The following is a 27968-nucleotide window of genomic DNA, read 5'->3' as shown; positions in this document are numbered from 1 at the left end:
GGAGCTATTTACCATGAAGCTGGGGAAGACAGACTTTTAATCTTTTCTTTATAATAGGGGTCAGTGGCCTGTGAATTAAGAGCTAAACACAGGCTGGCAATTCAGTGCTAGGATTTCTAATTCTTAAATCTTTAAATAGGCTCATGCTCTGAAGGAGAGCAGACTAGACAGCAAAGCAGTCAAACCAGTGAAATTAGGCTTTAACCTGTGAGATTTTTTTCCTAGAAGTTTCCATCTTATATAAGTACCAGTGTTGAAGTAAGCGGGGGTGGGCTATTAAAAAATCCAGTAATTGTTTTCTATTTCCAAAGAATTTGCTTGTTTAAACAAAAATATTTGCTTTTATTATTTTCCCTTGACAAATGATAGTAGATTCTTATGTCTTTATGTGTTTCTTTTTCACATATATTTTAATGGGTAATCATCAATCTTGGACTAATATTGTGTGTGCGCACATGTGCCTGTATTTAGATTTAATCAGAACCGAAGTCCTTGAGAAAATATGACACTAATTATCAAATATGCTCATTGTTTTTCCTTGCCATGGATGTTAGCCCTAAACATTTGAACTGAACATTTCATATGTTCCTTATTTGAAAAAAATATCACATGAAGAAGAGTGCTTGTGAGTAGCAGTCTGTGGGATTCCCCATCTTCTCATCCTCCATTATATCTTTCTGTTTTTTGCCTCTTCCACCCTCCACAACTCTGCTTAGTTGCTTTCCCAAAGCATCTCTAAGGTGACCTCTGTGATCTCTCTGTAGGATAACAAGGACCTGGAGCTGGACATCATCCCAGCAAGCCTTTCTGATCGTGAGGTCAAGCTGCGGGACGCCAATCACGAAGTCAATGAAGAGAAGCGAAAGTCTGCCCGGAAGAAAGAGTATGTTTTGGTGGGAGGACTTCCATCCAACCAGCAGCCTCCTCATGACTATGTTTGGTTTTCTTTGTGTCCCTTTACAGCTTGATGTGTGCTCATGACTATCTCCAGAGGTTAGAATGGACATACCTGATGCTTCCACCCACATTTCACACTAACCAAGAATGATAGGGCATTGGATAGTGGAAACAGTGAATCATGTCAACTTCACAAAGCATTGCCTGATTACTCTGCTTTCTTTATGTTGGTGTTGCACAGTTACACATATCCAGAGATCTCCAAAAGGATTTATAAGCCTATTTTTCCAGATTCCTTTTGGGTAATGCTGGGGGAAAAAAAGTGTTTGCTAAGATTAAGAATCCCTAGGTGGCTGACTTTATAAAAATGAAGTAGGACAACAGGTCCTTTGGAACTGAAGAAGCTGAAGCTGGTCTGCTAAGTAGATTTTTTGTTTCACCTAGGGAGTATACTAGTTTGCCTAGGCTGCTATAAGAAAGTATGAAAAATTAGGTGATTTAAACAACATAAATGCATTATCTTACCATTCTGGAGGCTAGAAGTCTGAAATCAAGGTATTGACAGGGTTGATTGCTTCTAAAACCTAAGAAGGAAGAATCTTTTCCAGGCATTTCTCCTTGCCTTAGAGATGGCTGTCTTCTTGTTCACATGGCGTTCTCCCTAAATATATGCATTTATCTAGATTTCCCCCTTTTTTAAGGATACTAGTCATTTTGTAATAGAGGCTCACCCTATTCCAATATAACTTCATCTTAACTAACTAATCTGCAATGACTATTTCTAAATAAGATCACATTCTGAGGTACTGAGAGTTTGGACTTCAACGTATGAAATTTGGGGGATGGGACATAATTCAACCCATAAAAGGGAGAATAGACCACACTTGACCAAATCTTGCTGCTGGGCTCTCTCTGGGGCACCAAGTAGCCAGAGGATGGTAAAGGTAGTGGAGCTAAATTATGAAGAAAGACACAAAACTGCAGGAAGCAGATGGAGAAAAAGAAGGAAGAAGGCAGAAGAATGCCAGAAACTCAATGCAGTAAAATCAAAGACAACTTTCCTGAACATGTCAAATTCTATTCCTTCTGGCCTTCTTTCTCTCCGTGTTTACTAAGTACCTACAATGTACTAGAAACTTTGCTCACATAATACTGTTTAATTAATTCTTGCAGCAATCCTGTGTGACCAACTGTTTTATAAGGAAGGAGTCTGAGGCTGGGAGAAGCAAGTGCTCCCTCTAGTAAATAACAGTCATAATTCAATTCCTATTTGTCTGACTTCAAAGCTCATGCACTTTCCACTTTGCCAATAGAGTAAGAATAATAAGAGAGTGGCTAATTAACTCCTGCAAAAGGGAATTTCTTTAATCAATACTTTAATTGTAATAGGAAAGCCACTTCTAGTACAATGTATTGCTTTAAGCAAAACCACAATAAAGGTCCAGAAAAATATGCTGCTTGTTTTAATATTTCTTGTAATTTCCGACAGGTCACACGTTAGGGGCAAGGTTTCTCACAATTTTCATGTGGTGGAACACCTGGAAATGCTACCATGAAAACTAACATGGAAAATCTAAAATAAACATAAATACATACTTAGTGCCAAATTATATATTATTGTGTATCACAAGATAGCTGGGAAGCACCATTTCTAATAAAAATTTGCAAAAGAAGAAAATTAAGTTGGTACACTACAGTGAAGCCATGCATCCATCATAAGCTTACCAGCTGCCCAAGCACATTGTGTTATTAGGGAACCTTGCCTTGCAGATGTGCTGCACAAGCTTCTATTTGTGGGAGACTGAAGAGCAGTCATTTAACATTGTCCACTTGTGCTGTGCTTCTCATCACACACTCAATTTCATGCTCATCAGTCTGTGATGTAAATGAGCCCCATTACAAATGACATTGAAGTGCACAGGCCAAAGGTCAGCAAACAATGGCCCACAGGCCAAATTTGACCCACCATTTTTTTAAATTAAACTTATTGGGGTGATGCTGGTTAACAACCAACTGTTTTTATATAGTCTGTAAGCTAAAGGTTCTTTTTTATATTTTTAAATGACTGAAAAATATGAAAAGAATAATATTAGTGATGTGAAAATTAAAATTCTTTCATGTCCAAAAGTTTTATTGGGACACAGTCACACTTGTTTATTTATTTATTCACTTACTTACTTATTTATTACATATTGTCTATGGCTTCTTTCACACTACAACAGCAAAGCAGAGTGGGTATAACAGAGACTGAATGGCTCTTCGCAGACAAAAGTCACTAACCCCCCAGCCTCAGTGGTAGTATCTTAGCATTTGTTATTTTTAGCTCTGAAACCTGGTTTAATTTAAGGTACTATGAATTGTTTTGGTATAAGTCAACAACTCCACTAAACAGAAATCATTGTTCTTGGAGCTGTAAGAGAAATGTAGGAAGCTATCTAGTTGGTAAGAATGAATATGAATGGTGCAGCATGCTGGTGCACACATGTAAACACATGTGCAGTTGAAAACACATATCTGCACAGAATCACAAAGTAGAAGAACTGGGATGGAAAAGGGAGAGAGGGTGTGGAACTAGCTGAGCACAAACATGCCAAAGGGATACAAAGCAAATGATCAGAATGAGGGGGACTCAGACTTAATACTCAGAGGCAACGAGTTTTGAAGAAAGGAAGAGATATATTTTGGTAAAGTAGAAAAAGAGGACATTCAATAATGTCATACATGCCAAGGTGGGAAAGTGAAGTGTGAAGGAGGGGAGATATTATATCTCTAACCAACTAAATGCCATTGTGTTTCCTTCCAGATTCATTATGGCTGAACTGCTCCAGACAGAGAAGGCTTATGTAAGGGACTTGCATGAGTGCTTAGAGGTAAGTCTTGTGGTAATCAGTTTACAGCTATATTAGAAAAATGACATCCTTGACAGTGTCAGGTCCTTGAGAGGAGCTCAGTGCACTTTGCCTTCTCCCAGAGTTTAACTATCAGAGTCAGTAGTAATTACATGGGTACTTTTGAAAAGAAACTGTTTTCATACCCAAGTTATACCTAGCAAAAAAGTGTGTAAGACCCTTGAGTTCCAAATAAAAACCATGACACAATGAACTTGGTCTGAAAATCTGCATCCTCCACTCAACACACACTTGAACATGCACACATTAAAAAATAAATAAGAATAGTGTGAATTTTGTGCTCTGACTAAAGGTCAGGATGTGTTTCCCTAGCACCAGTTCAAGATAATGGGACTTGGATTTTCTTTCTTTCTGTCTTGCTTGTTTACCGTCTCACTTTTTACACTCTGCACTCATTGCCAGTCTGAGTCTTACTCCACAAGTTTGGAGGCCTGTTTATTTCTTCTATATTTCATGTGGCAGTTCTTTCCACTGATGAAACTGTTGCTGTCTTACAGACCTACCTGTGGGAAATGACCAGTGGTGTGGAGGAGATCCCCACTGGGATCCTTAATAAAGAACATATCATCTTTGGCAACATCCAGGAGATCTACGATTTTCATAACAAGTAGGTTGGTGGAGGGTTTCAGAGGAACACACTTAGGGCCATACATACTGAACAATAGGGCGTCCCAACATGTGTGTCAAAGCAGGTTGGAAAATCTCGCCAAGTAAATTGTTACTTGTTAAATTTTCTAAGTCAGTTGCTGTCAGACTTCTTTGTCATTCACCCATATTTCTCCAAAATTGTTCAAAATTCCTAGTGGAAAGTGAAGTATTCAGCAGCATACTCCTTGGGGACCTAACTGACAATATCTTCATACCCAATCAGAATGATAACCAGGCTTTAAGGAAATAAAAGTAGCTTTTCCTCATTAAAACTGTGGAGAATCCTGACATTAGAATTCACCTAAGGCTAACAGTTCTACCTTGTGGGCCTTAGGTTTCAAAAATCCATTGAAGTTTCTGTTCAGCCTAAATATTTCCTCCCAACTCCCCCATCATCTCAACCAAAACAACAATGTAGAAAAGATAGATAGATAGATAGATAGATAGATAGATAGATAGATAGATAGATAGAGTACATAATGGAATGCATTTCTTGACAGCCTATAGGAGAGAACATCAATTGACCCTCTCTGTTGTGTTGAAATAAATAGAATCATAAAGCCCTTAAACCTCACAGCTCATTCTGTTCAACCCCCAACTTGATTTGAGAATCTTTTCCACAACATACTAAACAACATGTTCTATTTTTTAACATAGCATCAGCAAGAACATTGGTTAATTGGTTATATAACCCACTAATGGAAATAACTCAGTTTGCAAAATACAAATAGAGACTCTTAAGACACAAGGATTATGATGGTATAAAGTCCTAGAGCTCACTCAGGACCCTGTTCTGGAGAAGGGATAAGAGGTAGAGGTTCAATGTTGTAAGATAAAATTCAGAGGAAGTCCTAAGATCAGGCAAGTCAAGGCTCTTACTGAGCTAACTCATCATGCTGGAGCTAAAACCACCAGCTCCACGAGTTCCTAAGGAGGCCCTGAGTATAGGGGTAGCAGCCACCCTGAGGCAAGGAAGGCTCTGGAACAGCACTGCCCAGTAGAGCTTTCTGCAGTGATGGGAATGTTCCATGTCTGTGCTGTCCATTATGGTAGCCACTAGGCGTGTGTAGATATTGAACACTTGGAATATGATTAGTACTACTAAGAACTTAATTTTTAACTTTATTTAATTTAACAAATTTAGATGGCAGGTAGATACCATATTGAACAGCTCAGCTCTAGAAAATGAGACCTCAGTACGGCCCTTTGCTAAGAATGACTAGGAGGCAAAATTTGGTATAAAAGGACCACCCTGAGTTCTTAAAGGTCTAAATAAGGGGTGGAAAGTCACTCCTTTCTTGTCAACTCCTAATGATTAATCCCCTGTTATGTTATCAATTGGCATCATTTTAAAGGAAACATAAAATATGTAGCTCCCAAGACATGTTAACCTTGTCAGATTACATCAACAGTAAGCTCTAGGGGGGAAAGAACCATCTGACTTCCTGAAGAACTTAGTAAGAGTTCCAGTCTTTTATTTTTTTAATAACAATTTTAATACCGTCCATGTGGTTTGTTGGGAAATCTTCATACACAGAAATAATCTCTCTTCACACCTATTTAATAAGACCCCTGTAAAGCCATTTTGAATATTGATTCCAAATTCTATCATTTGAGCCCAGCTCAGCATTAGCCCATCTTCCCCAGGATATTTGAGAAGACATGGGACCAGAAAGTAGTAAGTCATGTTACTTTACTTTTATGATTTATAATCTCTGTGATACAGTGAAGAAGTCTCACTTTCCTCATATTCTTACCAACTGACTAAGTATCAAAGTAAAGAAGTCTAGAGATCACAATGTACACTTCCTATGAACCCTGCTTTTGCAAAATCAGTATATGACAGGGAGGGATATTTATTTCAAAATTGATTAAGTATAACAAAATATCTAACACAACCATGTCTCTTATCTGGTTTCACAATATTACTCTACTAAATCATGGTCAGCAATTTGGTTGTTTTTGAAATCTCTGAAAGTCTACCTACCAGTTACAAAGTATAGTTTAGTCTAAGAAATCCTTTTTAAAAATCAAGTTAAACTATATAGCATGCTGCAGACTGTAGAGAAATAAATTTAATGATTTAGCTACCAAGCAAATTTTACCTATTTACAACATTACAAAGAAACAAGGAGAAAATAAAAACCAGCCTCTGAGCAACCAAGAGAGCTATCACAAAGATAAAGTTCTTACCTTTTCATAGAATCACCTTTCTATTCTCTCTGTAAGTCACTTTACCTCTTGGTTAGATGGTTTCAAAGCTCAAGAAATTTATAAGCAGCAAATAAGAAGCAAGAAATTGAGCAAGTCGTTTCATACCAGCAGCATAAAGTAAAACTTGACAGGAAAGAAGACAAACTGCAGTAAAAGTAGGCAAAAGAATCCCAAAAACTCAGAGTGGCCAAAGACTATGTAGTATTGGTATAAATGGTTCTATATCCCATTATAGGGCCTAGCACAGCCACAGTCTGACAGGATAGCATATTAATTGATATTAGTAATAACCTTGAATAATTAGTGTATTCTACATTAAAAAGCAAGGAACTCTGTAATACATATGGTAAGCTATTCACCAAAGGAAAGAAATGTTTTAAGCTATCTACAATTTAAAGGAACATCCAAGAAAATCAAGCTGTATATTAATTTCTTAAAGGATCTAGAGGGCTAAGGCTTTACTCATAATGTATGCTCTCTACTTATGCCATACACATTTTGATTATTTGAGAAAGCATAACACTTCTATAATCTCTAATGAATAAGAGATATGGTAATTAAGCCAACTTTGAAAATGCAAGATCTATGAGCTCCATAGGAGACGATGCCTTTCACTTCATAACCTCAATACCTGGCACAAAGGAAACTTTAAGTAAATATTTGCTGGATGGATGGGCAGTTGGACTAAAAATAGAATTACAATTTGCAGACTTATGCCATTCGAGTCATAATTCAGTCTTTTGTTTGTGTAAATCTTGGGGTACAGAAAACCATTAGGTATGATTTTTCCCCATCACTACCAGAACCTTATAGATCAGCAAAATAAATATATATATGAATGAAAGAGATTCTTGGGAGCTTCTTAATGAGAGGACTCTTCAGGAGCCATTGTCTGAAATGGTCACTTTTTAACCTGAAAATTTCCAAGGTTTCTTTTTAACTCCAATTGTATTCATCTTTGCAAAGTTGCAATTAAGTGCCATCTAACAGAGAAACATACTCCTCACACCTCTAGTGTGTAGCTCAGGTTATCAGCTTATACTCCAGGGAGGGAGGGAGGGAGGAGATGGGGAGACAGGGAGACGTGGAGACGTGGAGACGGGAGACGGGGAGATGAGAGGTGGAGAGGCAAGGGACTGAGGTTGACACTTCCTGGATAACCCAATGAGCTGAGCCACTAGAAAAGTAGTACTTAGACCAAGGGTGATATTGTGTTGATTCTTTTAAATGGTGTCGCTTTGAAAAATGACAACCAAGATGGGGGGTGTATATTTCTTAAGGACCTTTATCTATATAAATATTTAATGGAGAAATTCCCAAGCACCGAAACTTCTATAAAGAAGAACAATTCAATATGTTTAACACAAATTGGAGGTTCAAATGGAATGACACTTCGTTTTTACCCTCCATTCTTTTATCCTATATCTCTTTCTACAGAGCTAAATATAAAGACCATGAAACTTATCTGCATAAGAATGAAATTGCATTTTATTGTATATTGCTAAGCATTCCACGAACACTCAGATATGGTAGTACAATATATCCCATAACTAGATCCCCAAACAGTTATGGTTGCATTCATGCAGTCTCCCTACTTTGACTACTTACAACTTGTAATTCAGGAAGATCATTTATTTTGTTTGCCTTGATTACTAGATTTTCAGCTGTTTGTTCAAAATATTCATCACTGTCATTTTAATCTGAACTTTAATTTTTCCTTTTCAGTTATTTGGAGATACAGTCTTATATATGTCTGAGCAATAACATTTTTATAAAATCTCTGCTGTCAGACTCAGAGGATCTTCTTCACTATTAAGTAAAACCATCTCCATTTACAAATATAGACAGTAAGATCCAGAGAGGATGCAGTGACTTGCCCAATGTGTGACCCGCCCCCACCCTTAAAGATTAGGCATAGATTGCAGGTGTGTGGCCTCCCACATCCGTGCTCTCTCCCCATCCCCGACTCCACTGACCACCGCTGGGACTACCAAATCTGATTGGTTTGATTCATCAGCTTACATGTGGATCCCCACATTTGAAGAACGCTTCAACTCCTGTCTTCCATAGATATGTCCTCCAGGTCCCACACCTTCCCATTAACTATCTGCAATAAGTCAATTTCAGCAACCCTTACCAGGGCTAGATATTTCTCCCGCACACTCCCTCCAGGCCTAGCACTCCTGGCCTGGTGGTCGCAGGCCCATGGCTGAGGGAGCAGAGCCAGAGCTCTGTGGGACTGAGCTGGGAGCTCTAGCCAGGCCAGGGTCAGCCTGCTAGGGTAGCAGGTGGCCAGGGTCAGCCAGGAGCAGAAGGTCGTGTGCAGCAGGGGCAGAAGACAAGGTGGAGGAAGTGCTGGGAAAGGCCAGGCCCACATTTTTGTCTTCTCAGAGTTCCTTCTTGGGCCAGCCCTGTACCATTTTGGAGAGGAAGCTGGTAGCTGGCAATGAGTCAAATCCAGCCTCTGCCCTCTGAGTTCCAGGAATTAGGTATCTGCGATAAGGATAGAGGCGAGAACGAATGCAGTTCAAAAGAGCAAAGAAAATAGCCTCAGTTGGACTAATAGGAAGGGCTTCATAGAGGAGATGGCATTTAAGATGGAACTTAAATAAGAGGATATTTTTAGGCAGAGATGGCTCCCTTAATAGAGGAGAAAAGTTTGAACAAAGGCCCTCCAAAGGAGGAGAGCGCTGAAGACTAGCAGGGAAGCTGAAAGAGGTAATGGGAGGAGTTCATGGGTGAGTCTCAACCCTGGGTCAGTGTGGGGAGAGGTCCAGCTGTCTCACTCCCTGTTAGACTGTGTCTTGTCACATCTGTATCTGTGAGATTGAGGCAGAGGAAAGGAGAGGTTGTAGGTAGAGGCAGTAAGAGTCAGAAATGGTGATGTGTATGGGGTCACAAAGGAAGGGAGGAGAGAGACAGAGTGAGGTGGGAAAGTGGGATAAAACACCTAGATAAGGAGAAGGAAGAGAAGTGGGTGGGTGATAAGGGGAAAGGAGAGATGGGGAGAGAGAAGAGGGAGAGGGAGGCAGGAATGGTGGGGGAGATAGACAGATGGAAGAAAGGAAAGGGGAGAGAGTGAAAGAGGGAGGGAGGGAGACAGGAAGTTGCTTAGGGAGTATTTAGGGGAGAAGGCAGGGAGAGAAATCCCTCCCTGGGCTGCCATCCTGTTGCAGTTAGGAGAACCAGCAAGGTGTTTTCAAACATTTTTTGATATGAACCAAAGGAAAAAAATCTACATTATGTCTTGATATACTATATATTATGGGAAATTAAGTTTTTCAAAATAACACCCTCACTCTGTGTTCCACATGCTGATGAGGAAGGTTCTGTTTTTCCTTCCTCCTCCTTTTTTTAATGCTGATTTACACCCGATGTATTGATTTTACAGCCCCTTGAAACACTGTGGTTCAATCTGCAGCTACAAGACAAGCTGCTGGCTCCACCAGGTGCTGAGACAAAGGATGTGCGGCCCACAGCAAGTCAGCAGGGTCACACTGCTGGCCGCTGCTACTCCAGAATAGGAGGACAGAAGAGGTGGGGGGTGGGGCGCGGGGGAGTCCTTTAAAGACCACCTAGTTCTCCTCTATTCCCTTGTTTTAGAGAAACTAGAGCTTATAAAGGTTTGTGACCTTCCCGAACTAATTAGTAGCACAACCAAAGAATTCAGGTCTTTTCAACTCCCTATTACATCATGCTGTCATTTTCCTCATATTCAAATGTCAGGGACAGAGGAAAGGGAAAACCTGTTATGATTTTTTGTGGACCCCAAACCCACACTTGAGGAATAACCGCAGGCCTTACACAACCCATCAGGAAGGCTGTATAAAAATTTAGCTCTGGTTTTGTTGTTTGATTTTTTCTGTATGCTGTCAAATTTGGCACTGGTTACAGATATGAGGAAAATCCTAAGGCAAGACAAAGTCTAAACATTTTTTGGATGTGTCAAAGTAATGTTAATATTAATTGTATACACTAACTGCTTAGTATCCATTCCTAGTTGCTAGTAGCTCATTAATGGATGTGTATAACATTAAATGTGAGGTTAATTTTTATATTTTATTTTGACATTAAACTTGTGATATATCTTCTCACCGCCTCCAGCATTCCAACAAGTGCACATGTGCAAGAGCAGGTACACACATGCACACACACACAAGGTCATGCAGACTGCGTTCTTGATGGAAAGCTCTGACTGCTGGACTAGGTTGTAAGTCCCTCAGAGAGGGATGTTGTTCTCCAGAGCACCGAGACAATAGGCCAAATTTATCCTGGGAGACAACAAAATCAAAATGAATCAGGGTACCTTTGAAATGGTGCTGTTTCCATAGTACTTAATGATAAAATTCAGAGAGATTTTCTGTTAGTTAGTGTTATAAATTTCATTTTCCAGGATTCTGTACAAAGCCAGAGGGAAGCATCTTCCTCATGGAACAACTTTATAATATATTGCATTATAATAATTTAATAGAGTAATGACATTGCTTAGATCTTGACATGTCTTTAGAAGTTTTATTTATTTCTCAAAGAACCACAGACATTCACACAAACACTTAAACTACTTGTTTTTCTCATTCTCTCATGATTTATTACACATAATAATTGAAATGGTGAGGACCAAGATATTGCTATAAAACAGCTGAGGTGGAATAGTCCATCATTTATAAAAGAAGTCTGACCTCTTGTGCTTTAATTTAAACTTATCATGTCTATTTGAAGTAGATGGAATGATATTGATCAGACTTACATAATCTATCATCTTCATAAACTTCAAATTAAAAAGCAAAATAGAGTTTAATATTGCCTTCAACAATTACCTTAAGATTGTAGTATCTTACTCAAAGTTGTGAATTCATATGCCCAGCACAAGATAGTTTTTCTAATTCTTAACTTTTTTATTTAAAAATTCAATCATAGTCCTTGCCAGTGTTGCTCAGTTGGTTGGAACATCATCCTGTAAACTGAAAGGTCTCCGGTTCAATCCCCGGTCAGGGCACATACCTAGGTCGCAGGTCCGATCCCTGGTCGGGTCACGTACATGCGAGAGGCTACCAATTGATGTTTTTCTGTCATATTGATGTTTCTCTCTTGTGCATTCCCTTCCTCTCACTTTAAAAGCAATGAAAGAAAATGTCCTCAGGTGAGGATAAACAAATTCAATCATAGAGAGTTAATGCAGGATCTGCCAACTGAAAACCCACTGGAACCTAGGGCAGTCACCTTCAAAGGCTGATCTGTGGGCTGAATGCATTAGAATTACTCAGGGAGCTTCTCTAAACAACTCAGATACTCAGCTCTTATCCCCAGGTAGCATAACACAGCCAGATGTGGGGACCGGTTACTAGGGTTTTCCCAGAGTGTCCTGTGAGAAAAACTGATACTCCCTCCAAAAGTGTTCCTCTCTCAAATTAGTTTGGGAAGCACTGCATACTATATCACTTCAGAGATTTATAATGTACCTGATCATATTGAGTTGGCCCAAAAGTCTGTATGTTTTTTTCTGTAAAATTAAAGACACGTTTTTCACTTTCACCAATAACTTTATTGATTTGGATATTTTGAGTGTGTCAGCTCTCTCCTGCATGGTAGAACATTGATTGTTCTCAATTAATGTCTCAATTTGATCTCTACCTACTTCAGCTGGTCCACCCAATCATGGAGCATCATCCAGAAACAAATCTCGAGCATGAAACTCCACAAAACACTTTTGACGTGTTCAATCAGTTGCAGCAGCTTCTCCATGCACTGCACACATCTTTTTTTGCATTTCAGTTGCATTTTTACCTTTCCTGAAATAGTAAAGCATAATACAAGTATGCCAAAAATGTTCCATATTTTCCATCTTCAATATTAAAATGGATACACAAAAATTCATCAATTTTGATAAGTATTTCTAAATGCATGCTGATATGACATCTGCCACAATACAATCTAACAAAACTGTTTTGAATGAAGTTAAAGACAACTAAGTGCTACTAGAGCTATCTTATAGAAAAACCCTTTGAAATTTTTGACCAACCCAGCATTACGGGATTTTGGAAGTCCTGCAGTAAAGAGGCGAGGCCAGTTTACCCCAAGATTTCCAAAATTTAAATGATATGTGACTTTGCAATCCAATTTTTGCATTAACACCCAATCAAGATTTTCCTAGGATATGATTGCAGGGGTGCCCAACCTTTTGGCATCTCTTGGCCACACTGGAAGAAGAGTTGTCTTGGGCCACACATTGTATACACAAACACTAACAAAAACTGGTGAGCAAAAAAAAAGTTTTTAAGTAAATTTACAATTTTGGGTTGGCCTGTATTCATAGCCTTCCTGCGCTGCATGCAGCCTGCAGGCTGCAGGTTGGACACCCCTGTTAGGGGAAGGTAATCTACTACAGATTTTTTTTAACAGGGGCGTAATAGGGGAGAATTCCCTAACTTTGTCTCTATGAGTGGGGGAGAGTGTAAGATACATATTTTTATCAAAGTATGGTTTCATTAAGATTGGGAAGTACTGATTCTGAAGAACCAATGTTTATTTAGTGCCTACCGAATGCCAGGAATTAGGTTGGGTTCTTTAACTGTGTGGACTTATTAAATTCTCACAATTCCAAGAGAGAATTATTTAAAGATAAGAAAATGAAGCCTTGGAAGACCCCCCTCACAACTGTGACTAACTGTGAAGTCTGGTTCTTTAACTTGTGCTTGGTTGCAAGAGGAAAGGCAGGTGAGACGGGATCAGTAGAAGGGTGGACTAGTGGTGGTTGCTGTTAAAACCTTTATTTTCCAGAAAGGCATTAATTGTAGAAATAATATTCTATGCACTTAATTGATTTTATAGTGCTTTCATTTTTGAGGATTTTCAAACTGAGCATTCTCCCATAGGTTTTTAATAGCTGCTACTGCAAAAAGCCAGAGTATTGCTCTATTTAAAGTTCCAGGATTTTAAGTAAAATTGCTAGCACTGTTTTCAGCATATGGATCAATTCAGTGGTTATAATTACCACTGTTTGTTTAAAATAAACCTTAAATGACCACGCCACGGACCATGGGTCATAAATCAAGGAAAGAGGAAAAGTTTCCAAGTTTATTATGGGTATCCTTGCCACTTCTAAAACAAAACTATATACAGATGATGTACTATAGAATTGTATGATCTTATTAACGAATGTCACCACAATAAATTTTTTAAAAATAGGAAAAAATCAACAACAAAACAAGAGCCAAGAAAATACATTCAATTCATAAACTACACCTTAAATAAGTAACTATATTTGCTACTCAGGAGGGGCCAGGAAGACAGATGGTTTGGCTTTTTTATCGTGTACATCCGTGACTTACAAAAAATTAAATACTATAAAATATAAAAATACCACAAAAATTTAACTTTTTATTCTGAGTGGAATGCCATGACCCAGGTTGTTTTACCATTTAGTTGCTCACTCTTGGAGGAGAATAGCCTATATACCATGAGAATCAGAGTTTAGGGGACTGGGTTATCCTAAAGCCTAGGGCCTCCAGATTCTCCTCTTTCTCCTCTTTCTCTCTTCTTCCAAGTTCTTCCTTCCTCCTATGTTCTCCTTTCTCTAAAGCAGTTCATTTTCTGTTACCCGTCCTTGTCCTAAAATAGTTCCTCAGTTTTTTTTTGTCCCCACTTGCCAAGCCATTTCAATCCCCCCACCCTCAGGCTCTGTTCAGTCCACCATGGCTCAGAGCTGGATTTCCATTCATTATCTTCCCTGAGACTAATATTGAAGGCCAATATGAGACATGACCATGTAAAGAACCTCTCAACACCTTCTGAAAAACTGTTTGTGAAGCAATTGTACATTATATTGTTTAGTGTTCCTCATGGAAAAGAGCCACATAATGAAAGTCTGTTAGAATTCAGTTTCAGATATAAAAATATATATTAAAAAAGATTAATGTTATATGAATATTAACCTACTGTTATGGAAATTTTCCAGAATTAACATGTTATATATATACAGTAATGAGGCAGATTTCTTCTCTTTGCAACAAAAAATGGTGTTCCCTTTTTAGTCCTGAAAAAGGTTTAATCCTCAGTTATATTTTTCCTATTTCTATTCTGGAAGTTGTATTAAATACATGTGTGTCACCTGCAGTTTTTCTAAAAGTGGTAGTAAATATGATTTTTGGAAATTTTCCAGGATTATTTATTTTTGAGTTCTTCATATTTGCATTTCAAAAGTTCAGATTACATTATAATTACTCCTATTCTATGATTCAGATCAGGATACTCTAGGGAAAGATGATTATTATCAAATGGGTACTGCTAGGAGTCCCCAAAATTTTTAAGTCACTTTTCTTATTGCTAAATACCAATTTGTTGTAGAAAATTTAAATTGCAGATAGATAAAAATACCATCTATGATCCCATCAATCATTATTAGCATTTTGGTTTTCCAAATATGACTTGCCAAATATTTTTAAATCACACCTTTTTTTTTTTTATGGCCCTGATAGTGAGTCAGAGGGAGGAGGCTTTCTCCACCTTCCTATAAACAGAAGCTGCAGAAGTGAAAATGGGCTAAGAAGGGCAGCCCACCTAAGCAAGCTGTGGAGGGAAAGTGTTTTCCCTGATTCTGGTCCAAGCTTCTTTTTTTAATTTTTAATTTTTTAAATAATTTTATTTTATATTGTTTAAATACATTTGTATCCACCTTCTCGCCACCACTTTCCCCTGAACCCTTCCCCACCTCCATCCCTCAATCCTTTCCCACTCTGGCTTTGTCTGTGGGTCCTTTATACATGTTCCTTGGCTTGACTCTTCCCTTCCCTTTCCCCACCACCTCCCTTCCCTCTTGATTCTATTGGTTTCTTTTTTCTTTCAATGTTGCTGGTTATATTTTCTTGTTTGTTTGGTTGATTAGGTCCCACTTATAGGTGAGATCATATGGTATTTGTCTTTCACCCACTGGCTTATTTCACTTAGCATAATGCTCTCTAGTTCCATCCATGCCATTGCGAAGGGTAGTAGCTCATTCTTTCTGCTGCATAGTATTCCATTGTGTGAATGTACCACTGTTTTTTGATCCACTCCTCTACTGGTGGGCATTTAGGTTGCTTCCAACACTTGGCTATTGCAAATTGTGCTGCTGTGAACATTTGGGTGCATAGTTCTTTTGAATTGGTGTTTTGGGATTCTTAGGGTATAATCCCAGCAGTGGAATCACTGGGTCAAAAGGCATTTATAGCTTTTTGAGGAAATTCCAAACTGTTTTCCACAGTGGCTGCACCAGTCTGCATTCCCACCAACAGTGTACTAGGGTTCCCTTTTCTCCACAGCCTTGCCAGCACCCATTGTTTGTTGATCTGTTTATGATGGCCATTCTGACCTGTTTGAAGTGGTATGTCATTGTGGTTTTAATTTGCATTTCTCTGATGGCTGGTGATGCAGAGCGTCCTTTCATATGTGTCTGGGTCCTATGTATCTCTTCCTTGAAGAAGTGTCTGTCCAGGTCCTTTGCCCATTTTTAATTGGATTGTTTGTCTTCCTGGAGTGGAGTCATGTGTGTTCTTTATATATTGTGAAGATCAAACCCCTGTCTGATGTATCATTGGCAAATATATTTTCCCATATGTTTGGTTCTCTTTTCATTTTACTGATGTTTTCTTTAGCTATGCAGAAGCTTCTTATTTTGATGAGGTCCCACTTGTTTATTCTTTCTTTGCTTTAGGGACATATCAGTGAAAATATTGCTGCATGGGATATCTGAGAGTTTCCTGACTATGTTCTCTAGGACTTTTATGGTGTTGCAACTTATATTTAAGTCTTTTATCCATCTTGAGTTTATTTTTGTGTATGGTGTCAGTTGGTGATCAAATTTCAATTTTTGACATGTAGCTGTCCAGCTTTCCCAACACCATTTGTTGGAGAGGCTATTTTTACTCCAATTATGCTTCTGCCCCCTTTGTCGAATATTAATTGACCATAGAGTCATGGGTTTATTTCTGGGCTTTCTGTTCTGTTCCACTGATCTATGTGTCTGTTCTCGTGCCAGTACCAGACTGTTTTAATTACAGTGACCTTGTACTATACTTTTATGTCCAGTATTGTGATCCCTCCTGCTTTATTTTTCTTTCTCAAAATTGCTGCAGCTATTTGGGGTCATTTATGGTTCCATATAAATTTTTGAAATGTCTGTTCTATGTCTGTGAACTACATCATTGGTATTTTAATAGGGATTGCATTGAATCTATAAGTTGCTTAGGGTAGTATGGACATTTTGATGACGTTAATTTTTCCAATCCATGAACATGGTATATGCTTCCATTTATTTGTGTCTTCCTTAATTTCTTTCTTCAGTGTTGTATAGCTTTCTGTGTGCCGGTCTTTTACCTCCTTGGTTAAATTTTTTTGTAGGTACTTCATTTTTCTTGATGCTATAGCAAATGGTATTTTTTTCCAATTTCTGATTCTGATATTTCATTGTTGGTGTACAAAAATGCCTTTGATTTCTGAATATTGACTTTATATCCTGTTGTTTTGCCAAATTCACTTACTAGGTAGAGTAGTTTTTTGATGGAATCTATAGAGTTTTCTATGTACACTCTCATGTCATCTGCAAACAATGAGAACTTTACTTTCTCCTTTCCAATTTGTATGCCTTTTATTTCTATTTCTTGTATGACCACTGTGGCTAGGACTTCCAATACTATGTTGAATAGAAGTGGTGAGAGTGGACACCCTTGTCTTGTTCCCGATCTTAGTGGGAAAGCTCTTAGTTTTTGCCCATTGAGTATGATGTTGGCTGTAGGTTTTTCATAGATGGCCTTTATTATGTTGAGGTATGATCCCTTTATTCCCATTTTGCTGAGAGGTTTTATCATAAATGGTTGCTGTACCTTATCAAATGCTTTTTCTACATATATTGGATAATAATGTGGTTTTTGTCTTTACTTTTGTTTATGTGATTTATTACATTTATTGAATTGCATACGTTGAACCATCCTTGCATCCCTGGGATGAATCCAATTTGATCATGGTGGATGATCTTTTTAATGTATTGCTGGATGCGGTTTGCCAATATTTTGTTGAGAACTTCAGCATCTACGTTCATCAGCCATATTGGCCTTGAGTTTTCGTTCTTGGTTGTGTCTTTATCTGGTTTCGGGATTAGGATGATGCTGACCTCATAAAAAGAGTTTGGGAGTCTTCCCTCTTCTTGGATTTTTTGGAATAGTCTGAGAAGGACAGGGGTCAGCTCTTAAATGTTTCATAAAATTCTCCTCTGAAACCGTCCAGTCCAGGGCTTTTGTGTGCTGGCAGTTTTTTGATTACTGCTTCCATTTCCCCAGCTGTTATCAGTCTGTTCAGACTTTCTGCTTCTTCTTCATTCAGTGTTGGAAGGTTATACTTTTCTAGAATGTTGTCCATTTCATCAAGGTTTTCAAATTTCTTGGCATATTATTGCTCATAGTAATTTCTTAACAATCCTTTGTATTTCTGTGGTATCAGTTATTTCTTCTCCTCTTTCATTTCTGATATTATTCATTTGGGCCCTTTCTCTTTTTTTCTTGATGAGTCTGCTTAAAGGCTTGTCAATTTTGTTTATCTTTTCAAAGAACCAGCTCCTGGATTGGTTGATCCTTTGAATTGTTCTTTTAGTCTCTATGTCATTCAATTCTGCTCTGATCTTGATTATTTCCTTCCTTCAACTTGCTGTGGGGTTTGTTAGTTGTTTCTGCAGTTCTTGAAGTTGTAGGGTTAGGTCATTTATTTGAAATGTTTCATTCTTTTTTAGATAGACCTGTGGTGCTATGAACTTCCCTCTCAGGACTGCCTTTGCTGTGTCCCATAGATTTTGTGTGTTCATTTTCATTTGTTTCCAGAAATTTTTTATTTCTTCTCTTACCTCATTATTGACCCATTCATTTTTTAATACTGTGCTATTCAGTCTCCATGAGTTTGAATGCTTTTGAGATTTTTTCCTTGATGTTGGTTTCCAGTTTCAAGCCCTTGTGGTCTGAGAAAATGCTTCTTATGATTTCGATTTTCCTGAATTTGTTGAGGCTTGTCTTGTGTCCTATCATGTGATCTATCTTTGAAAATGTTCCACATGCATTTGAAAAAATTGTATTTTTCTTCTTTGGGATGAAAGGTTATATATATGTCAGGTAAGTCCATTTGATCTAATGCATCATTCGGTTCCACAATATCTGTGTTGATGTTTTGATTGGAAGATCTATTTATTTTTTACAGTGGGGTATTAAAATCCCCTGCTACCAGTGTGTTGCTGTCTATATCTTTCTTGAAGTCCTCCAAGATTTTCTTGAAGTCCTCCAAGAGCAACGTGGGTGCTACTACATTGGGTGCATATAGGTTTATGATGTTTATGTCTTCTCAATGGATTCTTCCTTTAAGTATTATAAAGTGTCCCTCTGGGTCTCTTTTTATGGCCTTTGTTTTGAAATCTATTTTGTCTGATAGAAGTATTGCTACCCCTGCTTTTTTTTTTTTCCTGTCCATTTGCTTGTAATATTTTTTTTCCCATCCCTTTACTTTCAGTCTGTGTAGGTCCTTTGAAGCGGGTCTCTTATAGGCAGCATATGTGTGGGTCATGTTTTTTATCCATTCAGTTATCCTTTGTCTTTGATTGGGGCGTTTAGTCCATTTTACATTTAAAGTAATTATTGATAGGTACTTTGTACCTGTGTTCTTCTCTTTCTCACTCTTTTTATTCATCTTCTTAAACCAGTCCCTTTAGCATATATCATAGTGCTGGTTTGGTGGAGATATATTCTTTTTGCCTTCTTTTCCCTGAGAAACTCCTTCTTGTACCTTCCATTTTAATTGAGAGCCTTGCCAGGTACAGCAGTCTTGGTTGTAGGCCTTTGCTTTTCATTCCTTGGAATATTTCTTGCCATTCCCTTCTAGTTTGCAGTGTTTCTGTGAAGCGGTCTGCTGCTAGCCGTATCGGGTCCCCCTTGTATGTTACTACCTGTTTCTCCCTTGCTGCCTTTAGGATTCTTTCTTTGTTTTTGATATTTGCCATTTTAATGATGATGTGTCTTGGAGTGGGTCTCCTTGGGTTCCTCTTGAATGACACCCTCTGTGCTTCCTGGACTTGAGTGACTTTTTCTCTCCTCCAATTAGGGAAGATTTCCATCATTAGTTTTTCAAACAGGTTCTCTATTCCTTGCTCTTCTCCTTCTCCTTCTGGTGTCCCTATTTCCTTCAGGTTGTCCTGCATTTCCCTAAATGCCTCTTCATTCTTTTTGAGCCTTTTTTCCATTTCTTGCTCTTTCTTGGAGCTTTTTTCTACCTTGTCCTCCGGTCCACTGATTGGATCCTCAACTTCATCTAGCCTGCATTTGATTCCTTCTACTGTGTTCTTCAATTCAGAAATTGTATTCTTCATTTCCTCTTGTCTCTTATTGATAGTTACTATGTCCTTCTTCATGTTGATATAGTTTGCAGTAAGTTCCTCATAGTTTCCCTGTAGTTTCTCATAATTCCCTTTGAGCTCATTGAGCTCGTTGAGCTTCCTTAGAACCATTGTTTTGAATTCAATATCTGAGAATTTACTTGCCTCTATTTCATTTAGTTCTCTCTGTGGGGATTCCTCCTTTCCCCATGTTTGGCGGGTGTTTCTTTTCCTTCCCGTTATTTGTGAGACTCTTTCTCTTTTTTTTGGCTTCTACTTCTTAAATTGATCTGTCTTGATTTCCTGACTTTGTGGTGTGAACTTCTATGGTAGTAGGTGGGTCTTCTTTTAGTTTTCTTTTCTTTCCGGGTCTGCCTCTGATGATATCAGATGTTGTCCCTGTCTGACTTTAGGCGGTCTGTTTGAGACTTCCAGGAATCTACTGTCTGTGCCTGCCCCCTGCAATTGTTGATCTCCACACATATTTTTTAAATTTATTTTTAATATATAAATCACGTTTACTCTATTACAGTTGTCTCAATTTTTACCCCTTTACCCTCCTCCACCATCCCATCCCCACCCCCCACTCCCACAGCAATTCCCACTCTGTTGTCCATGTCCATGGGTCATCCATTCATGTTTTTCGTATAATCCCTTCCCCTTCTTTTCACCATTGTCCTCTTTCCCCATCCCCTCTGGTCACTTCCAGTCTGCTCCATGTTTCCGTGCCTGTGGTTTATTTTGTTCCTTAGTTTATTTTGTTGAATAGAGTCCACTTCTAGGTGAGATCATATGGTATTTGTCTTTCAACAACTGGCTTATTTCACTTAGCTTAATATTCTCCAGTTCCATCCATGTTGTTGTAAATGGTAGGAGTTCCATCTCTCTCTCTCTCTTTCTTTCTTAAATGCAGATTGATTTTATTTATTTTTTAGATGTCAAAGTTAATTATAAAATATTAAAAAAATGTAAAACCATTATAAAGTCTCAGCAATTAAACCAACATGACATCTCCACACATTTCTTTTTAAACCAAAACAAGCACTTTTATGTGTCATCAGAAAGAGAACACAGTGACAAACACACAGAACCCATAACCAATCGTAATTGTGAGAGACTGCCAGAATGGTTGGAAAATAGGAGTCCGTTAGAATAAATCTAATCAATAAAATTAATTTTTCCAATGTTAGAGGTAAGTTGTGAAATAACTCAGAACTACTTTATATCATTTCATTTAATTTTTAAAATCAAAATTAAATATAAAGTATAGATTGAGAAGTCCTACCCACCACTATCTTACCCTACTCCTTCACCTGCTTTCCTATGTTAAAAAGTTTTTTTCTTTGAACCACTTTATTAAAGTATGATTGACATCTAGAAAGCTGTATACATTTCACATATACAACTTGACGAGTTTGGGATAAGTATACACCCATGAAACCATCACCACCATCAAGGCAATAGACATATCTATCACCTCCCAAAGCTTTCTCCTGTTGTTATTATTATTGTTGTTGTTGTTATTATTAGGCAAGAAAATTTAACATAATATCTATATCTTAGCAAACTTTAAGTATACAATATAGTATTGTTAGCTGTAGGCACTATGCTATATAGTAGATCTCCAGAACTTCCCTTGCATAACTGAAATTATACCCTTTGACCATTAGTTTCTTGGGTTAGAAATAAGAATATATATTTCCTTCTTAGACAAAAGGAAACATACTATATACATTCTACCATATCTTTCTTTTTTCCCTTAATAGCCTGCCCTGGAGACCTTCCATATGAAAACAGAATGCTTTGTCTTTTTTTTTTAATAACTATGTGCTATTCAGTTCTGTGGATATACCATAGTTTACTTTGTCATCTACAGACCATCTTTTGCTATTGTAAACAGTGCCACAGTGAATACACATATATATACATCACCTTATACATGTGTGAATACAACTTTAATTTTCCAGGATTAAATTGCAGAGAAAAAAGTTTGACAGAAATTGTCAAATTGCCTTTTGTAAAGATTATACCATTATTCATTTCCATCAGTAAGTATCACCACAGCCTCATAATTATTTTAAAAACTATGTGATTTTTAAAAAGCTAACCCCACTTCAATGATGCCAGCTTATTAGAGCTCATGTGTTCTGAGCTCAAATTGTTTAATATATTAATTTGAAGTCAATATAATCAACTCTTTATTATTTATTAACACAGAAAGGAGCCATGGCATAGATAGCCACAATAGCAGAGAGTTCCATTGTAATTCAGTTCAACTTTGAAATGTATTGTAACTTTTTCTCCATTAAATTATTTTTTCTAATGATGTCTGCATTAGGAAACATTGACCCATAATTTTTAGCACAAACTGGTTATAGTGGAAGAAGAAGGCCAAGAATTAGAAAGGGGTTTTGGAGGATTAAATATTTTTCCACCTTATCCCTGGGATTATAGATGATATTAATTTGTTCTTTTTGATATTTATATATATATTTTTTAAATGTTACAATGCATTCAGATTACTTGTGTAAAAAATAGGTTTGTAGTTGCTATTAAAAGGCCCAAAACAAGTATAATAATTATTTTCAGCCTGAGAAGTATAAACCCCTAAGGGAAACTATATTATTTTAAGTAGCACTAATTAATCAATTAATATACATTTTAATGAAATTAGTTCCAATATATTTAAAATGGCTCTTTACCATGTTATCACTTAGTGGAGAAGCCACATGTAAACAATGGAGAGTTTACGAGGTTGTGTTGGCCTCCGCATAGTCCTCTGAGGGGAGGGGGTCAGCCATACAGAGATGTCTGATTCAGCCTTTCTCTCCCTTGCAGCATCTTCCTCAAAGAGCTGGAGAAGTATGAGCAGCTGCCTGAGGACGTGGGACACTGCTTTGTTACCTGGGTAACCAACCCGAAATCCTGTTTCTCCCATTGTCCCAATGCTTTCCCGAAGTGCAGATGGTACTAGATGGCATCATTTTTCAGTGCCTGACCTGAGAATTGGTGCCACTGACATTCTAACAAAGGACCAGAGACTGTAGAAAAGGCCATGAGTGGAGCTGAGAGAAGCAGTCCCTCCCTGAGGAGCAGTGCCCTCTTTGGGAAAAGTCTTAGCCATTGTGTGCAAGTGCCATGTTAAGTTTTCTAAGCAATTTCTAAGTATCAGGAAATTGGAACACAACCACCACCGTTGACAGAGAACTACTCTAGTTCCATCCACTATTTTTGTTGTTTTTGATTAGATTTTTTTGTTTGTTTTTTGACTGGATAAGGATTAAGGAATTAGAACTTTAGAAATACATCAAATCACCAAACCATCAACTACATTTTCTTCCTTAGTAGAGAACACACTCTTTGTGTTCTAACCATCCTAATTCTAACCTACAATATGACTGTCTAGTCATTCTTTTTCTAGGTGCTATTGTCATGGGCCAAGTAAATGGGCTGAATGTACCAGGTTCTAATTATGTAAGTGGAAATATTAGTCTCCATTAGAATCTACACATCACATTATTCTGATCTAAGGTTTTTGATATGAGTACAAAGGTCTCCAGAGAAGGTCACATAAAATCCTAGGTGCAACTAAAACATAGAAATTCTTCTCTAGGGTCAGGAGATCTAATATTTAATAACTATTTTCTAATTATAATGTCTGCTCAAAATGGGTGAATTACTTTTCAAAATGTCTTCATAGATTCAAGAGTTAATGCTCTCAAGAGCCTTGTGGAATAGGCAGAGCTATGGTTATGTTTTATATTTTATAGATGGAAACATTTCAGATGAGCTGGGAGATCAATTAGTCTACTGACATAATATCACAGTCAGTTCAACAATTCAACACTTGAGTTGCTTCTTCATGAAACCTTCACATTTGCTTCCTTGCATTTTCCCATTTCTTAAGGAAGCCTCAGACTGCTATCTTATCTTGTGCTAATACATTTTTTATCTCTAAATACAGAGTATGTGCACACTTCACATTAATGCTGATAAACAATGTGATTCCTTACACTTCTCTAATGTAGAGAAAAAAAGATCAACCATTAAGTGAAGGGATTTTTAAAAATCTTGTTTCATACAATTGGTGGATTTGCCTTGCAGTCAACCATAAGTATGATTTAGCAACATCTCTTAGGGATGATGAATGCCTCCCAGGTAGTATATAAACCCAGAAATTGGTTTCAGAAAAATCGTGGTGATTACATAAAATATGCACATTTTGCCAAGAATTATCCCAAGATGACTTTAAGTCTTATAATCTTAACCTATGAGTGCAGTGCAGGAATAAATGGTAGAAAGACTATGACCAAGAAGCCTGAAGTCAGGCTTTAGAATTTATTGAAAGGCTATGTATTTGTAAAGTATTGAAAGCCAATGACCAAGAAGCCTGAAGTCAGCTTCCCCGGACTCTACCATTGTTTAACAGTTTTCACATCTGTAAAATGGAGATGATGGTAATGGAACTCACTACATGGGGCTCTTGTGAGGATCCAATGAGTTATTATATGTAAAGCACCTAGAAAAGTGCTGGCATAAATGAAACCTGCCACATATATAATGCATATCTAGGCTGCTTTCTCAGAAGAAGACATCCCAAATGTTCTATAGAAACCAAGATGGGCAGTATTTTACAAATGGGAAAAGTATTTGGTGCACAAAATACACATATCTTTCCCCATGGAAAGGATGTGTAGCACCAATTCTGAGGGTCTTGAGAGAAATGAGAAATGAATTTTCACCAAGCCATAAGGTTCTTGACTTAAAGCAACAATTTGGTTAGGACTCATTGCTCAGACCTTGCCCCAAAGGGTCACCCTGCTTTCCTGTCCTCCCTTCATTTCTTCTGAGAAGTTGGGGATGATGGCATATTCACTTCACACACCCTACAAACTGCCCCCAATGAAGACATTTGGAGTATAAGCAGATCTAGCTCTGAGATCATACTTCATTTTCATTCCTTGATTTTTGCTTTCAGAGCAAATGCTGTTCACTTTTCAAGATGGGATGCACAATAGTAGGTAATCCAAACAAGAGGATAATCTCTAAATAAATTCTGTCCAACTTCAGAATACGTTATTATATGTGAATTGGTTTTGCTAATTCTTTCGAGCACAGACTAGTTTTAAAGTGAGCTTATTTTCAGGAAGCTCTCTGGTGCTGTTAGGAGAAAAGCATTCCGAAGTTTGTCTGGGAGCACGCACCAGATAAACCCAGAACATTTGCCACAGGTAATCCTGTGGCACACCGTATCTGAGGGTTCAACTGCACAGCCCTTGCTGGACCCTGTAGGCACAGTCAACAGAAGGGAGCCACTAATGAATGCTTATCTATTGTTGTCTTTGTTCTTTTTAGGCAGATAAATTTCAGATGTATGTCACCTACTGTAAAAACAAACCTGATTCCAACCAGCTGATTCTGGAGCATGCAGGCACCTTCTTTGATGTAAGCTGTGATTTTCCATTCATGAGCCATTGAAGCACTTAGAAATGATTCCCTGCTTTGGGATAATGGGTTGCTATCCTTTAGTAAGAGTAAGTAATGGGTTCCTTACTTTTGTTTACTGGCCATCCCAAACCTCTATCTCATGGATAAAGCATGGAGGAAAACCAAAGCAAGTGTTTTTGTCATCTGTTTTACCCCATCCCATCTCAAGTGCTGTGATTTTGGACGAAGCATCTTTGCCTCCATGCCTCAACCCCGCACCAAGCTAGTCATAAATCTCATGTGTATAGGAGCCTACTGTGGTGCAGATGTTAAGATGTTTCACTTCTACTTCACATACAGTGCTCTCAAATGTAGGGGTTCTCAAAGTGTGGTCCACAGACCAGCCATATCTTCTTCACCTGAGAACTTGTTAGACATGCATATTTTGTTGGGTTTTTTTTTGGTTTGTTTTCTTTTTTTAATTAATTAATTTATTTTTTTCAAATACATTTGTCTCTGCCTACCCCCCACCACTTTCCCTTGCCCTCTCCCTCCCTCCCTCAACTCTTCCCCTTTGGTTTTGTCCATGAGTCCTTGCTATATGTTCCTTGACTTTCACCTTCCCTTCCTTTTCCCCCGCCCCGCCTCCCTCCTTCCCTCTTGTCTCTGTTGGTTTCTTTTCCTTTCAGTGTTGCTGGTCTTATTTTCCTTGAGACATGCATATTTTGGATGCTACTGAATCAGAATCTCCAGGGCCAGAGCCTGAGATTGTGAGTCTTAAGGAGCCCTCTAGGTGACTCTGAGGCCTACTCAAGTTTGAGAACCACTACTCTAATGCAGTTCTTTCAACCTTGGCTACCCATTGGAATCACCTGGGGAGATTTGACAACTACTGATTCTCGGCCCCACCTCTGAGATTCTGTTTTGATTGGCCTGAGTTTGGGCTGGGCATTGAGAGTTTTAAAAGTCTCCAGGCTGAGCAGTTGCACAGTAATGGAAGCCAGGAGGAGAGTCAGAGCTGATGGGCATCGTCAGATCCTTTGTTTTTTAATGAGGATCCAATCCTGTCAGTGAATGATGGTACAAGTCTGTGTGAGTTCTGGTCCCCAGAGAGTCACCTGCAGTGAACAGAATCAAATGGGTCACTGCAGGATCCAAGAGAATAACAGAGGTAGAGAAGAAATGAGGGGGGCAGGAAGGAAGTTCAGTGAAAAGGAGACTGTAACTGATGGCCATTCTGGTAGACATGCCTGAAGTGACAAAAAGTTGAAGTTTAGAACATCTAGCAGTCTGTCTTTCTGCCTACTTGCTTTCATTCCTTCCCTAAATATTGGAATGTCTACTGTACATAAGATAGTATGCTGGGCTCTCTGGGGAATACAGACATTTATTTACAGTTCCCATACTCAAGTTTACAAAATAAACCTTCTCTGAGGCTCTTTCTAGCCTGACACTGCCATAACAGAAATAATTCCTCAAGGATCCTATTGCTCAGCGAAGGAATGACACTTGAATGGGAGAAAACCAGACAAGAAAAAGCATATGACTTGTTAATGGAGCATTAATATGGAAATGGTTATAAGATCCCAAACTGGAATTTCTGAGGTTAGATTTGGTAAAACAGAAAACCCAAGTAAAGGGCTTCCTTACCTTGCTTTCAGAGTTTATGGAATGGTTCATGCCATTATCTTTGCTTAATAATGTTTCCCTTAAGATGTTTCTGGATGACTATTCATCAGCAGTATCCAGGAGGGTCTTATTGAAGTTTTAAATGCACTGTGTTCTGTCTTCAACTTTGTATTTTTCTGAAAGTACGTGCCCTGTGCTCTGAGCATGCCTTAGACCAGCGGTCCCCAACCTTTTTGGCACCAGGGACTGGTTTCACAGAAACCAGTTTTATCCACAGATTGGGGATGGGGAGTGGGAATGGATATATTTATATTTATATTTATATTTATATTCACAGACATGTGCAACTAACCCCACAGTCAGTGTTAGAATATGTTTATCACCTCATAAGGCAATCCTGTCCCCTTTAGCTATCACCCCCCACAACGTTATTCTCCCACCCACTCCCCCAGCCTTAAGCAACCAATGATCTGTTTTCTTGCTCTGTAAATTGGCTTATTCTGGACATTTCGTAAAAGTGAAATCATGTAATATGTGTTCTGTTGTGACTGATTTTTCACATAGCATGATTTCACGGTTCATCTGTATTGTAGCATGTTTCAGTACTTCATTCCTTCCTATGGCCAAATAGCATTTTATTGTACAGATATATCACATTCTGTTTTTCTGTTCATCAGTTGATGGACATTTGGGTTGTGTCCACCTTTTCCATATTATTATTAATAATACTGCTATAAACATTGTATACAAGTTTTTGTATGGACATATGTTTTCATTTTTCTTGGGTACATAGGGTGGGGCAAAAGTAGTAGGTTTACAGTTGTTCACATTGAAAAATAATACAACAATAAATAAATAACAATAGA

General features: G+C 38.1%; 1 protein-coding gene across 3 annotated transcripts in view; it reads left to right on the top strand.

Annotated features, from left to right (window-relative positions):
• KALRN (kalirin RhoGEF kinase) overlaps positions 1 to 27968 on the top strand; it is a 721333-nt gene that overhangs the window by 464338 nt on the left and 229027 nt on the right. For all 3 annotated transcript variants that reach the window (XM_054575198.1, XM_054575190.1, XM_054575189.1), the window contains exons 23-27: positions 765 to 883; positions 3701 to 3767; positions 4304 to 4413; positions 22885 to 22954; positions 25402 to 25491. In XM_054575198.1, the coding sequence (XP_054431173.1) occupies positions 765 to 883; positions 3701 to 3767; positions 4304 to 4413; positions 22885 to 22954; positions 25402 to 25491 (456 nt within the window). The remainder of the gene's footprint in view (positions 1 to 764; positions 884 to 3700; positions 3768 to 4303; positions 4414 to 22884; positions 22955 to 25401; positions 25492 to 27968) is intronic.

The sequence above is a fragment of the Pteronotus mesoamericanus genome, unplaced genomic scaffold (assembly GCF_021234165.1).
Source record: "Pteronotus mesoamericanus isolate MK-2021 breed Mesoamerican mustached bat unplaced genomic scaffold, CSHL_Meso_final contig_27, whole genome shotgun sequence".
Classification (NCBI taxonomy): Eukaryota; Metazoa; Chordata; class Mammalia; order Chiroptera; family Mormoopidae; genus Pteronotus; species Pteronotus mesoamericanus.
The sequence above is the reverse complement of the archived record's forward strand: the minus strand, read 5'-3'. Positions and strand labels throughout refer to the sequence as shown.